We start from the raw sequence: 13,384 nt of genomic DNA on the forward strand, positions 1-13,384 counted from the left end.
CACCATGCCCAGCCTACATTCGTAAGTTAATAGACATTGTCCCAAAATATACTTAAGTCTCTACTATTTTGTGTTTTATTGCTAACTAGTAAAAGCTAAAATCAGGAATTATCAAAGTTGTGGCTACAGGGGACTGGAGACTGGGGTTGAACGCTGAGGTGAACAGGAGACCTACTCTCATTCCCCCCCATTTATTCTTATTAAAGATTTATTTATAATAAATTGGCTTTTGGGGTACACAGTGCTATATAAATTTTAACATTATCTTGATTTATAAATACTGTCACAATCAGAATACGTGGACCCCAAAATTGTGCTACCCCATAGTCAAACCTTTCCTCCACTCCTAACTCACGCCAATCACTAATGTGTTCTGTGTCCCTGGAGTTGTTGGCTTTCTGCAAATGTCATGTAAATGGAATTATACAATTATTCTGTCAATGCCACTTTTTTGGGGGGAGTGGGACTGGGCAAGAGAACAATTTCCGTTTCTAACCACAGAGCTATGGCAGAAGGAACCAGTGAGCTGTCCCTCCGTTCCCCTTCTCCACGTCTCCAATCACAGGTGTGAGAAAAGGAACTCCAGCCCAGGGTGGGACCAGCCCCTCCCCATACCCTCAATGTTTGAGAAATAAAAGTGTGTAATTTTTTGAGGCTGGCTTCTTCCACAGCACAATGCATTTGAAATGCATTCACATTGTTGTATCAAGTTTGTTCCCTTTTTTGCTTAGTGGTGGGTGTTTATGCATCCTCCATTGAAGGACATTTGAGTGATTTCCAATCTTCGGTGATTATAACCAGAGCTTCTATAAACATTCCTGTGCGGGCTTTTATGTGAACACAAGTTTCCAGTTCTCTAGGGTAAATATCTAGGAGTGGGATGGCTGGATCACATCGTGAGTGTTTACCTGTATAAGAAACTTCCAAACTGTTTTTCAGAGGGGCTACAGCATCTTGTCCTCCCACCAGCAATGCAGGGGAGTTCCAGGTGCCCCGTATCCTCACCAACACTTGGTATTGTCAAGGTTAAAACAATTATTACAGCCACCTGATAGGTGTGTTATAACTCATTGTGGTCTTCATTTATATTTCCCTTAATAAGACCGATGCTATTGTTCATGTGCTTATTTGTCATGTGTGTATATCTCCTTTGGTGACGTAGCTGTTCAAATCTTTTGCATTTTTAACTGGGTTATTTAAAATAAAATTTAAACTAAGATTATATGAATTTGCTGTGAAAGAAGCCAGCCTCAAAAAGTTTCACACTGTATAATTCTATTTACATTGAGCTTTTAGAGTACTTTACATATTTTGGATACAAGTTCTTTGTCAAATACATGATTTCTAAATGTTTTCTCCCAGTTTGTAGCAAATCTTTTTATTCTCTTCAGAGTGATATTGGCTGGCTGCATGTATTCAAATTTGTATTCAAATCTTAGTGTAGGCCCAGCACAGTGGCTCATGCCTGTAATCCCAGCATTTTGGGAGGCTGGGGTGGGAGGATTGCTTCGGCTCAGGAGTTTGAGACCAGCATGGGCAACATAGTGAGACCCCACCTCTACCGAAAGTAAAAATTAGCTGGGCGTGGTGGTACGTGCCTGTAGTACCAGCTACTTGGGAGGCTGAGGCAGAAGGATCACTTGAGCCCAGGAGGATGAGGCTGCAGTGAGCTGTGACTGCACCACTGCATTCTAGCCTGGACAATAGAGCAAGACCCTGTTTCAAAAAAAAAAAAAAAGGTGACACTGACAGAACAAACATCTCCAGTTTTGGTGAACTCTGTCAAGTTTTTCTTCTACAGATTGTGTTTTTGATGTCATATCTAAGAACCCAAAGTCACAAGAGTTTATGTTTCTTGTATAAATTTTATAGTTTTATATTTTACTTGTAGATCTATAATCAATTTTGAGTTTTCATATAAGATGTGTAAGAATTTAATATAATTTTTATATATGAATTGTGTATAAGATCTGAGGTTTAAGTCAAGTTCATTTATTACATATGAAATGTTCAAATATTTCAACACTGGTTGTTGAAAATACTTCCCTTAATCCATTGAACTGTCTTTGCACCTTTGACAAAAATCAGTTGGTTGGATCTGGATTATTCATTCATCTATGGGTCTATTTCTTTGCCAATACCATTTTGTCTTGATTGCTGTAACTTTATAGTAAGTTTTAAAACTAGTGGTAGTAAGACTCTTCCAACTTAATTCTTTTTCAAAATTATTGGAGCTATTCCAACTCCTTTGCCTTTCCATATACATTTTAGAAGCAGCTTTTTTATACCCATAAAAATAATGCTATGATTTTGATAGGAATGGCAATAAACCTATAGGTCAGCTTGGGGAGAAGTGACATCTTTACTATATTAAATCTTCTGATCAATGAACACAGCTGTCTCTCCATTTATTTAGCTTTTCACTGATTTCTTTCATAAGCAATTTTGTAGTTTTCACCACTCAAATCCTGCACGTTTTGTTAGATTTATATCTAAGTATTTCATATTCTGTGGGGGAAGATTGTATACATGAAATGGTTGTAAAATTTCAGATTCCAACTCTTCATTGCTAGTACATTGAATGGTGATGGATTTTGTTTTTGTCCTGTGTCCTGTGACTTTTCTAAATTCACTTATTGATTCTATGAGCTTCTTTTGGTAGAGTCCTGGGGACTTTCTATATAGACAATTGTCATCTATAAGTAGAAATTTATTTATTTATTTATTTGCTTATATATATTGATTTATTTTGAGACAAGGTCTCATTCTGTCACCCAGGCTGGAATGCAGTGGCAGGATCACGGCTCACTGCAGCCTCAACCTCCCCAAGCTCAGGTGATCCTCCCACCTCAGCCTCCCGAGTGGCTGGGATTACAGGCACACACCACCATACTCAGCTAATTTTTTTTTTTTTTCTGAGACAGAGTCTCACTCTGTCGGCCAGGCTGGAGTGCAGCAGCACAATCTCAGCTCACTGCAACCTCCATCTACCAGGTTCAAGCAATTCTCCTGCCTCAGCCTCCCGAGTAGCTGGGATTACAGGCGTGTGCCACCATGCCTGGCTATTTTTTTTTGATTTTTATTAGAGACGGAGTTTCACCATGTTGTCCAGGCTGGTCTCGAACTCCTGGGCTCAAGAGATCTGCCTGCCTCAGCCTCCCAAAGTGCTGGGATTACAGGTGTGAGCCACCACACCTGGCCAATTGGAAATATTTTTATTTCTTCCTTTATAATCTAGATGCTTTTACTTATTTTTCTTGTATCTTTGGTCTTGCAACCAGAGGATGTTTAATAGAAGTGGGGAGGGTGGAAAAATCTTACCTTCTTCCTGATCTTAGTGGAGAGCTTTTAGACTTTCACCATGAAGTATAATATCAGCTCAAGTTTTTGTAGATGTCCTTTTTCAGGGTAAGGAAGTTCCCTTCTGTTCCCAGTTTGCTGAGAGTTTTTGTCATGAATGGATGCTGAATTTTATCAAATGCTTTTTTTAATCAATTGATAAGATGATGTACATTTTCCTCTTTAGTTTATTAAGATGATGGGTTATATGGATTGATTTTTTGGGGGGAATATTGAGCCAGCCTTACTTACATTGTTGGGACAAACCCTATAATCTCATTTTATATCCTTGTTACATTTGGACTTTACTATGGATATGCATTACTTTCATAAGAAGCTGATAAAACTTAAATTTTAAAGAAATATACATGCCTGATTCCATTTTCTCCTTTTTCTGGCTTCTGGTTAAGACCATCCTTTACCTGAAAGAAAAAACAGTAATATAAAAATATTTTCAAAATAATATTCGTTAGAATGAGTTCAGATAAATATTTCAGTCTTTGAGAAGGTGGTATTGACACTTATCCTAGGACCTAAGGACATGGTTACATTAGAAGGGCTCTGGAGGCTGGGCACAGTAGCTCACGCCTGTAATCCCAGCACTTTGGAGGCTAAGGCAGGAGGATCACTTGAGCTTAGGAGTTTGAGACCAGCCTGGGAGACATAGTGAGACCTTGTCTCTGTTAGAAATTAGCCAGGTGTGGCGATGCACACTTGTAGTTCTAGCTACTCAGGAAGCTGAGGTGGGAGGGAGAATCATTTGTTGAAAATGATTCTTGAGTCTGGGAGGTCGAGGCTGCAGTGAACTGTGATCATGCCACTGCACTCCAGATGGGGCAACAGGGGGAGATCCTGTCTCAAAAAAAAAAAGAAAGAAACAAAAGAAAAAGAGGGTTTCTGGGCCAGCCATGGTGGTTCATGCCTGAAATCCCAGAGCTTTGGAAGGATCTCTTGGGGCCAAGAGTTTGAGACCAGCCAGGCAGCATAGTGAGATCCTGTTGAAAGTGAAAGGAAGAAAGAGAAAGAATGAAAGAATGGATGGAAGGATGGACAGAAGGAAGGAAGGAAGAAAGGAAAGAAGGAAGGAAGGAAGAAAGGAAAGAAGGAAGGAAGGAAGAAAGGAAAGAAGGAAGGAAGAAAGGAAAGAAGGAAGGAAGGAAGAAAGGAAAGAAGGAAGGAAGGGAGGGAGAGAGGGAGGGAGGGAGGGAAGGAAGGAAAGGAAGGAGAAAAGAGAAGAAAAGAGAAGAGAGAAAAGAAAGGAAGGAAGAAGAGAGAAGAAGGGCTCCATTTCTTCAGCCTTGATTTTCTTTAAAGCTAACATGAGCCTCTACAATTTTTGATCATTGGTTGCCAGTGCTTCCACAGAACACTACTGTCCAAAACTTTAGAACAAACCACTCAGCAGCTCCCTAATTAAGCAAATGACCAAGAGTCTTAATTCCATATTGCAGTTCCATAGAAGCTCACTTAAATGCACTTTACAAAATGCCCACAACTCTACAACTCTTTCATTTAGCTCAACTATACCTTCGTAGCTGCTGCTGCTTCTTTTTTTTTTTTTTTTTTTGAGACAGGGTCTTGTTCTGTCACCCAGGTTGGAGCACACTGGCATGAACATGGCTCACTGCAGCCTCTACCTCCTGGGCTCAAGCAATCCTCGCACCCCAGCCACCCAAGTAGCTGGGACGACAGGCAAGGACCACCACACTCAGCTAATTTTTAAAGTTTTTGTAGAGACAGGGGTCTCACTATGTTGTCCAGGCTAGGTTTCATAGCTTTTTATGTGCGAATGACATATTTAGATCTCTGTATTTTCTCATCAAATATTTTGTATGTATAGTATTTTGTTGTTTTTACCTAGTAGGCTTATTATACTTTTTCAGAGACTGCTCTAATTTTCTGATTAGTGCAAATTTTTAAATTCAGTGCAATTAATTATATATTTTAAACGATCTGAAAAAGTCCCTGAGAATTCACATATGTACTCTGTGTGACTTCTGTACACACATGCACGCACATCCGTGCACAGACCCCATACAATGTCCAGAAGTTGTCTTTTTAGACATTTCAATTAATATTAACTTTTCCTATCCACCAGTCATACTTTTATTGGAAGTCTGACGGGTGTTCTTGAAGTCTTGTGTTCCAGAAGAAGGAAGAAATTGAGGATGATCTAATATAACACTATATGGGAGTAAAACAAAGTCACACCATAAAAATTTTGGCCTCCAGTGTCACAAACAGCAAAGAGTCAGCTGTAGGTGTTCACACACTTACCACCTGGTAGTGATTGGGGGCCCACACTAGAAGTGTGTGGCGCTGGCCCTGCTTGAAGTCGTCAGTTACGGCAGTGACTGGTGATCCAGGAGAAGAAATGTTTATACTTGTCAGTTTGTTTACATCAAAAGTCATAAATGCATTTGTCTATAGAGGGGGGGAAAGAGGCATAGTTAATATCACAGAGTCTCGGCCCTATGCAACTGAACACTGGAACAGCAGCTATCTGATATTCCACATTTCCAAGTGCATGTTCATAGATACCAAAAAATGCCTGTGAGGAGTTGGCATTTATTTGCTTCAGCTTCCCACCCACCCTTACAGACACCATCATGAAGTTTTTAGTACCACCACAGGAACCATACTTTTCACCAAGCATCTTACTTTTATTTTGCTTTTATAAAAATAAATACTATGAGAATAATTTCCACTGTTAGGCAAAGAACAGCACCAGGGCAAAAGCAACAGCCCTGGTGGAAATCAATACTGGGCTGTTCCAAGCATTAGGAATCGGGCTTTTTGTTTTTACCTTCAAGATTATTAGTTTGGCAAGGTCTAAGGCTGTGGTGTTCAACCATGCTAAACAGGAACGAAACTGGCTAAATCTCAATATCTCTGGGGCTAGGGCTGGGTGCGGTGGCTCATGCCGGTAATCCCAGCACTTCGGGAGGCTGAGGCAGGCCAATCTCCTGAGGGCAGGAGTTTGAGACCAGCCTGGCCAACATGGCAAAATCCTGGCTCTATTAAAAATACAAAAATTAGTTGGGTGTGGTGGTTCATGCCTGTAATCCCAGCTATTTAGGTGGCTAAGGCATGAGAATCGCTTAAACCCAGGAGGCAGAAGCTACAGTGATACAGTGAGCCAAGGCAGCACCACTGCACTCCAGCCTGGGCGACAGTGTGAGGCTCTGTATTTTAAAAAAAAAAAGATCTCTGGGGCCGGGACCCAGGTATCAAAATTTTCAAAGCTCTCCGGGTGATTCAGATGTAGGCTGGAGGTTGAGTACCACAAATCCAGAACAAGGGTGATCTAGAGCAGGGTTTTCCATCCTTAGCACTGTGAACATTTAGACCAGGTAATCTTTGTTATGGAGGGCTGTATCCCTGGCTTCTACATGAGATGCCAGCAGCATACTCCCAGTTGCTACAACAAAAAATGTCTCCAGAGATGGCTAAATGTCCCCTAGCATCAAAATCGCCCCCAGTTTAGATCCTTGACCTGGTGGTTCCAGGCTCCAGCAGCAGCGGCATTCCTGAGAGCTAGTTAATTGCAGCATTTCAGGCCTGCTGATTAAGAATCTGCATTTTGGCCGGGTATGGTGGCTCACACCTGTAATCCCAACCCTTTGGGAGGCTGAGGTGGGCGAATCACCTGAGGTCAGGAGTTCAAGACCAGCCTGGCCAACATGGCAAAACCCTGTCTCTACTAAAAATAGAAAAATTAGCTGGGCATGGTGGCACGCACCTGCAATCCCAGCTACTCGGCAGGCTGAGGCAGAAGAAATGCTTGAACATTTGTGGAGGCAGAGGCTGCAGTGAGCCAAGATTTTGCCACTGCACTCCAGCCTGGGTGACAGAGCGACAGAGCAAGACTCCATCTTAAAAAAAAAAAAAAAAAAAAAATCTGCATTTTAACGAGCTCCCTGGGCGATCTGCATACACGACACACAACATAGTGTGCAGCACACTGGTTTAGAATATAGCCAACATGAGATCAAGATCCTTAGTTCACTTCTGGACTGGCCTTGGCATTTATACAAGGACCAAGAAAAACAGCTTCTCTAAATCCTATTATAACGGGGTCAGAAGATGAAAAAGAAGGCAGCATTTCGTTCTACTTACTTGGTACATTGGGTCAAGTGTCACCATCTCTCCAGGAAGAGATATGTTCATGGTACTGTTTCCTATATTCAAAACTTTAATCTGGACTTCGTTTCCTTTGGGGAAGACTGGAAGAGTTTTCTGAGCAAAATAAAAGAAAATTGGCAGTGAGGTCTTCAATACAACATGGAAAGTCATCTTAACCCTGACAAGGGGGCGCTTTCCCCTAGCTGTGAAAAGTTGTGCTGGCTGAAACACGCCAGGTGTCTCCCACTAAGCTGCCAATCACAGACCTCGTGGCACCCACAGAAATGACTTTTGCACGGAATATTGAAGTGATATGGTTTGGCTGTGTCACCACCCAAATCTCATCTTGAATTGTAGATCCCATAATTCCTGGGTGTTGTGGGATTGAATCAGTGGGAGATAACTGAATCATGGGGGTGGTTTCCCCCATACTGTTCTTGTGGTAGTGAGTAAGACTCACGAGATCTGATGGTTTTATAGGGGAAAACCCCTTTCGCTTGGCTCTCATTCTCTTTTTGCCTGCAGCCATGCAAGACGTGCCTTTCACCTTCTGCCATGACTGTGACACCTCCCCAGCCATGTGGAACTGTGAGTCCATTAAACCTCTTTTTCTTTGTAAATTACCCAGTCTTGGGTATGTCTTTATCCGCAGCGTGAGAATGGACTAATACGTGAACGAGTCAGAAAGATGCTGCTCTTATCTTATCTAGCCACTTCCAGGCCAAGGGCTGCCAAGAAACAAAGCCGAGTATCTGAGGGCTCCGAGTCACTATAACCTAAACAAATATCCTTCTTGTCATGACACCTGAGATCTACCATCACCCGACTCCAGTGTTCTTCTGTAAGTCTGGAAGCCCAGTCCCCAGCCCTAGACGCAGCAGTGTACACATCTCACAAATGCCTGATGCTCTCCTGCCTCCATACCTTTGTTCAGAGTTTCTGTCTTTTTTTCTACAATGCCCTCTTTCAAAACCCAGTGTCACTGAAGCAATCCATGTCCACCTTAGCCCACAATTCATCTTCCACAAAGCTAGCTATGTCCAAGAGGAGCGTGAGTACAGCCATGTTCATGGCGGTACTGTTCACAATAGCCAAAAGGTGCAGGTAAACCAAGTGCCTGTCGGGGGTGAATGGATGAACAATGTGGTGTATACACACAATGGGTTTAGTATTCAGTTTACAAAGGAGGGAAATTCTGACACAGTCTACAACAGGAGGAACCTTGAAGACAATATACTAAGTGAAATTAGCCAGTCACAAAAGGACAAATACCATATAATGCCACTCACAGGAAGTGCTAGAGTAGTCAGATTCATAGACTCAGAAAGTAGAATGGGGGTTGATGGGGCTAGGGAAAGGGGAAATGGGAGTTGTTTAATGGGTACAGAATTTCAGTTTTGTAAGATGAAGAGTTCTGAAGGTTGACTGCACAACAATGGAAAGGTACTTAACGCTACTAAACTGTACACTTAAAAATGGTTAATATGTGACCGGGCATGGGGGCTCATGCCTGTAATGCCAAGACTTTGGGAGGCTGAGGTGGGAGGATTGATTACCAGCCTGAGCAACATAGGGGGACCCTGGCTCTACAAAAAAATTTTAATAAATTAGTCAAGTGTGGTGGTGCATGCCTACAGTCCTAGCTACTCAGGAGGCTGAGGTGGGAGGATCGCTTGAGCCCAGGAGGTATGGCTGCAGTAAGCATGATTGCACCACCGCACTCTAGCAGCCTAGGCGACAGTGTGAGACCCTGTTTTAAAAAATTAAAAAAAAAAGAATACGGTAAATGTTATGTTATATATATATATATTTACTGCAATTAGCTTTTTTCAAATTTAAAGATATTAAAAGAGCTGCTCTGCCTGTGAAGTAGCCAGTCTTTATTCCTCTACTTTCTTAATAAACTTGCTTTCACTTAAAAATATAAACAAACAAAGATATTAAAAGAGAGAGAGGGGGGAAGGAAGGAACGAGAGAAAGTCAGAGAGAGAGAGGCAAAGAGAGGGAGGAAGTGGTGGGGGATGGTGGGGAGAGGGAAGAGACTCTTACCCACCACATAGCCCTGTTTCTAGGAGCTGATCTCAGACTACCAGCATTAGGAGTCTAGTTTAGCCCACTGCGAGTCCAATAGATGTGTGGATTAACTTAGAAACCAATCCTTTTTAGAAACACTAGAATTCAAAATACATTCTCACATCAAAAAGACCATTTACACACATTTGAACTGATGCTTGTTTGTAAGTGATGAACTTCTTTTAACCAGATCCCCTGGGACTTCAGATTGTGAAGGAACACGTTCTGTAAACTTCTTTTCCATTATAAAAACCTTATTATAAATGCAAGCTACTTACGTAAGCCTTTTTCCCCTACTGAAGCCCACCCACTTTACCCTCACACCCATGGTGCCCCCCACTGCCCACAGCTCCAGGGCTCAGTTTACAGAGAAAGACCTTGGCCTCCCCTAATCCTCGTCATCCTGAAGAAAGAAGATTCTGAATGCTCCACCTAAATCCACCAGGAAAGGACATGGGAGAACCAGGGCACAACTCACATCGATTTCCACCTGCACGATGGCAGAACCAGGGGACAACTCACATCGATTTCCATCTGCACGATGGCAGCTACCACAAAGGCCATGGACGCCAGGAACATGCCAATTGTCATCTTCTTCAAGGAGCTGATGGGACAAGAGAAGAGTGACTCTCAACCAGTCTCACATAGATGAGCTAATCTAAACCCCCACCCCCACCATCCCCCCAACAAAACTAAATTCCCTCCAAAAACATGGGCTTGAAAGCACCTCTCCCCGTCTTGGTCATGGATTCATGAGGATTCAAGGAGGATAAGTGGAATATAGCTTCTTGTTTGCATATTTACTTTTTTTTTTTTTGAGACAGAGTCTCTTTCTGTCACCCCGACTGGAGTGCAGTGGCACAATCTCAGCTCACTGCAACCTCTGCCTCCTAGGTTCAAGCAATTCTCATGTCTCAGCCTCCAATGTAGCTGGGATTACAGGTGAGTGCCACCACACAGCTAATTTTTTGTATTTTTAGTAGAGATGGGGATTTGCCATGTTGGCCAGGCTGGTCTCGAACTCCTGACCTCAAACGGTCTGCCTGCCTTGGCCTCCCAAAGTGCTGGAATTACAGGCGTGAGCCACTGTGCCTGGCCTGTATATTTACATTAATTTCTAGGAACTATAATTCAGGTGATACTCCAGATTACAATGACCATTCCTATCATCTGCATAGAGAAGAAAGCCTTGATTAAAGCCCTTTTCAGGCTTCAGTCACAGCATTTTTATTTTAAAGAACATTTTCAGAAACATCAGCACACGAACATTTGTTTTCTTCATTCTTCAAAACCCTATCCTCTAGGCGAGGTTGCAGGAAGGGCTGCAGGCTGAGCACAGCCCATCTGCAAAGCCCTGGGACCAAGGGAGCCTCAACCAACCCAACCCATCTGTCACCTACGTGAAATTGAAGCCACATTTTGCAATGAGAGGGTAGAGCACAGCATCGAAGATCGGGACCATGATCACGATCAGGATGGCGTTCACGGTCTGCAGAGGAAGTGGAGGAGAAATGTTAAGCTTGTCTCAAAGACGACTCTGATCCCTGAAAGCAACTTACATGTCTTCTACCTGCATCTGATCGGGCTGAATTTCAAGAGCTCCCTAAAAAGAGAGGAAAACGACCTCAGTGAAAAATGTCATGAAAGGGAAGAAGAAAGGGGACAAAGAAACTAAAACAAAGGAGTCAAACTTACGATTTTCCCGGACATAGTTGTTGCCTGCAGTGTCCACCTGGAGCCCTTAAAAATGAATAAATTTGCTGTATTATTTGGGGATGCGGGTTTTTAAAATTCTACAAGTCAATGGTGAGTCTTTTCCAAATCAGGAATGAGGTCTGACATGTTGCGGGATTTAAAGTTGTTTTAAACATCAAGTTAATCTCCCAGCTCTATTATAATACTAGGTCAAAAGAAACAGGTTGCATTTCTAGTGTACGAGTGAACACAATATGGAGTCCTCCAACCCCTCCTGAAGCTGCACAAAGCACTACCCTGAGATGAAGCTATCCCTAGGAAATACAAAAATGCATTTCTGAGGCTCATTGGAAAGCATGGCATCGTCTGCAAGGTGAAAACAGCTGTGTACATTGCGGATGGTCCATATTCAATGTCATCTAAGATTCAAAAATATTATTGTTAACAGACATTTTGACAGTCTAGGCTGGCTCCACCTAGATCTCCATCAAGAGAATGGTGGATTTATACCTGGGCAGCCCCTTTACAGTCAACCTATTTCACAGTGAAAGAGGACCCAGGACTGTGCAGGTAAATATGATTATGTCCATGGAAGACTAAACATGTAAATGCTTCCGTATGTATCCATCAACTCCACTAGAAAGACAACATAGAAAGTCAGGAAATTGGCCAGGTGCAGTGGCTCACACCTATAATCCCAGCGCTTTGGGAGGCCAAGGCATGTGGATCACCTGAGGTTAGGAGTTGGAGACCAGCCTGGTCAACACAGCAAAACCCCATCTCTACTAAAAATTAGCCAGGTGTGGTGGCAGGTGCCTGTAATCTCAGCTGCTCAGGAGGCAGAGGCAGGAGAATCGCTTGAACTTGGTAAGTGGAGGTTGCAGTGAGCCAAGATCGTGCCACTGTACTCCAGCTTGGGCGACAGAGTGAGACCCTGTCTCAAGGAAAAAAAAAAAAAAAAGAAATCTACCCCTGTTTGAGTTCTTCATACAGGCCAGTCACGGAGTACCTTATGGATGCTCTCACACTGGACCCTCACAGCCTTGCGGAGGGTGATGATTAGCACTCTTTGGGAAGTGTTAAGAGTTATTACAGTGACTCGAGTCTCACAGCTACAGCTACCAGGTGAGGAGTGTTTCCAGAGCAAGCCTCATTCCAGGGACCAGCTCCGATCCGCATGCAGCGCTGCCTCCTGGGTCCGTCTGACACATCTCAAACTCCTGCTTTCAAATGAGGAGATGAATGTGTACACTCACATTTCTCCCAAGCAATGGTTTATCCCTATCATCATCCTCCCTGCTCAAACCGCATGTGTTCATAAATTTTTTTAACTCCAGTTTCTAAGAGAAACAATATCTATTTTTTTGTTCTGTAAACCAGGATTGATCTTTAAAAAGAAACACCATCCGATTGCTTTGGTTACTGAGCCCCATGCACTGAGTTGTCTAACACGATTGTGAAAAATTCCTGGGTATGTGTCTAAGGGCTGTGGTAGAAAGAGACAACAGGTCACCTGCCAGGTTCTAGGTCCCTGCTTGGAGAGGAGTCATTTTTCACCCCAGGATGGTACTTCTAGCCCAAGCATTCCATTTACAGTGGAAGAGATCAAGTCCCTCTCCATTTATGTGTGGACTCCATAAAAGGCAATGTATGTTGTTACCACACTGTACTGGTAGGAAAACAAACTCTTGACTCTCAGTTTTGATTGGAAGAGTCCTGGATGAAATCTTTCCCAAGGCTACTTGACTTGACCTCATCTAATTGTCTTCATTGTTTAGCAACAGAAATGTGGATAGAACCACCTAGAATTGCTTTTGTTTTTGTTTTGTTTTTTACAATAAACTCAATGTGATCTAACAATTAAACAAGTGAAATATAAATGAGAAACTGGAAGAGAACTTTTTAGGTGTGAAATACGAAGTGAGCCTTGGTACCTGGCAGTGCGGGATGTACGCTTGCTCTGTGAAGAGGAGCGGAAGCAGAGTTTCACATTACCTGCTGGTCAAACAAGGCCCAGAACATTGGGAGTGGAATATACAGGAACATCACCCTCGTAACCATCTTAATTTGGGAGATGAGCCGCTCCTGTAGTTGGAGTGGGGAAGGGACAAATCAGCCACACCCTGTGTCCTGTGCCACTCACGGCTTGCAG

The 13,384-nt window shown here is 42.7% G+C and overlaps 1 protein-coding gene across 1 annotated transcript in view; it reads right to left on the bottom strand.

The window, feature by feature from the left end:
* Positions 1-13,384, bottom strand: part of SLC15A1 (solute carrier family 15 member 1) — a 42,816-nt gene that overhangs the window by 14,900 nt on the left and 14,532 nt on the right. The window contains 8 exon segments of the mRNA XM_054446407.2: positions 3,712-3,761; positions 5,617-5,763; positions 7,459-7,578; positions 10,060-10,141; positions 10,938-11,026; positions 11,108-11,140; positions 11,233-11,277; positions 13,228-13,317. Of these exon segments, the coding sequence (XP_054302382.1) occupies positions 3,712-3,761; positions 5,617-5,763; positions 7,459-7,578; positions 10,060-10,141; positions 10,938-11,026; positions 11,108-11,140; positions 11,233-11,277; positions 13,228-13,317 (656 nt within the window).

The sequence above is a fragment of the Pongo pygmaeus genome, chromosome 14 (assembly GCF_028885625.2).
Source record: "Pongo pygmaeus isolate AG05252 chromosome 14, NHGRI_mPonPyg2-v2.0_pri, whole genome shotgun sequence".
Taxonomy (NCBI): domain Eukaryota; kingdom Metazoa; phylum Chordata; class Mammalia; order Primates; family Hominidae; genus Pongo; species Pongo pygmaeus.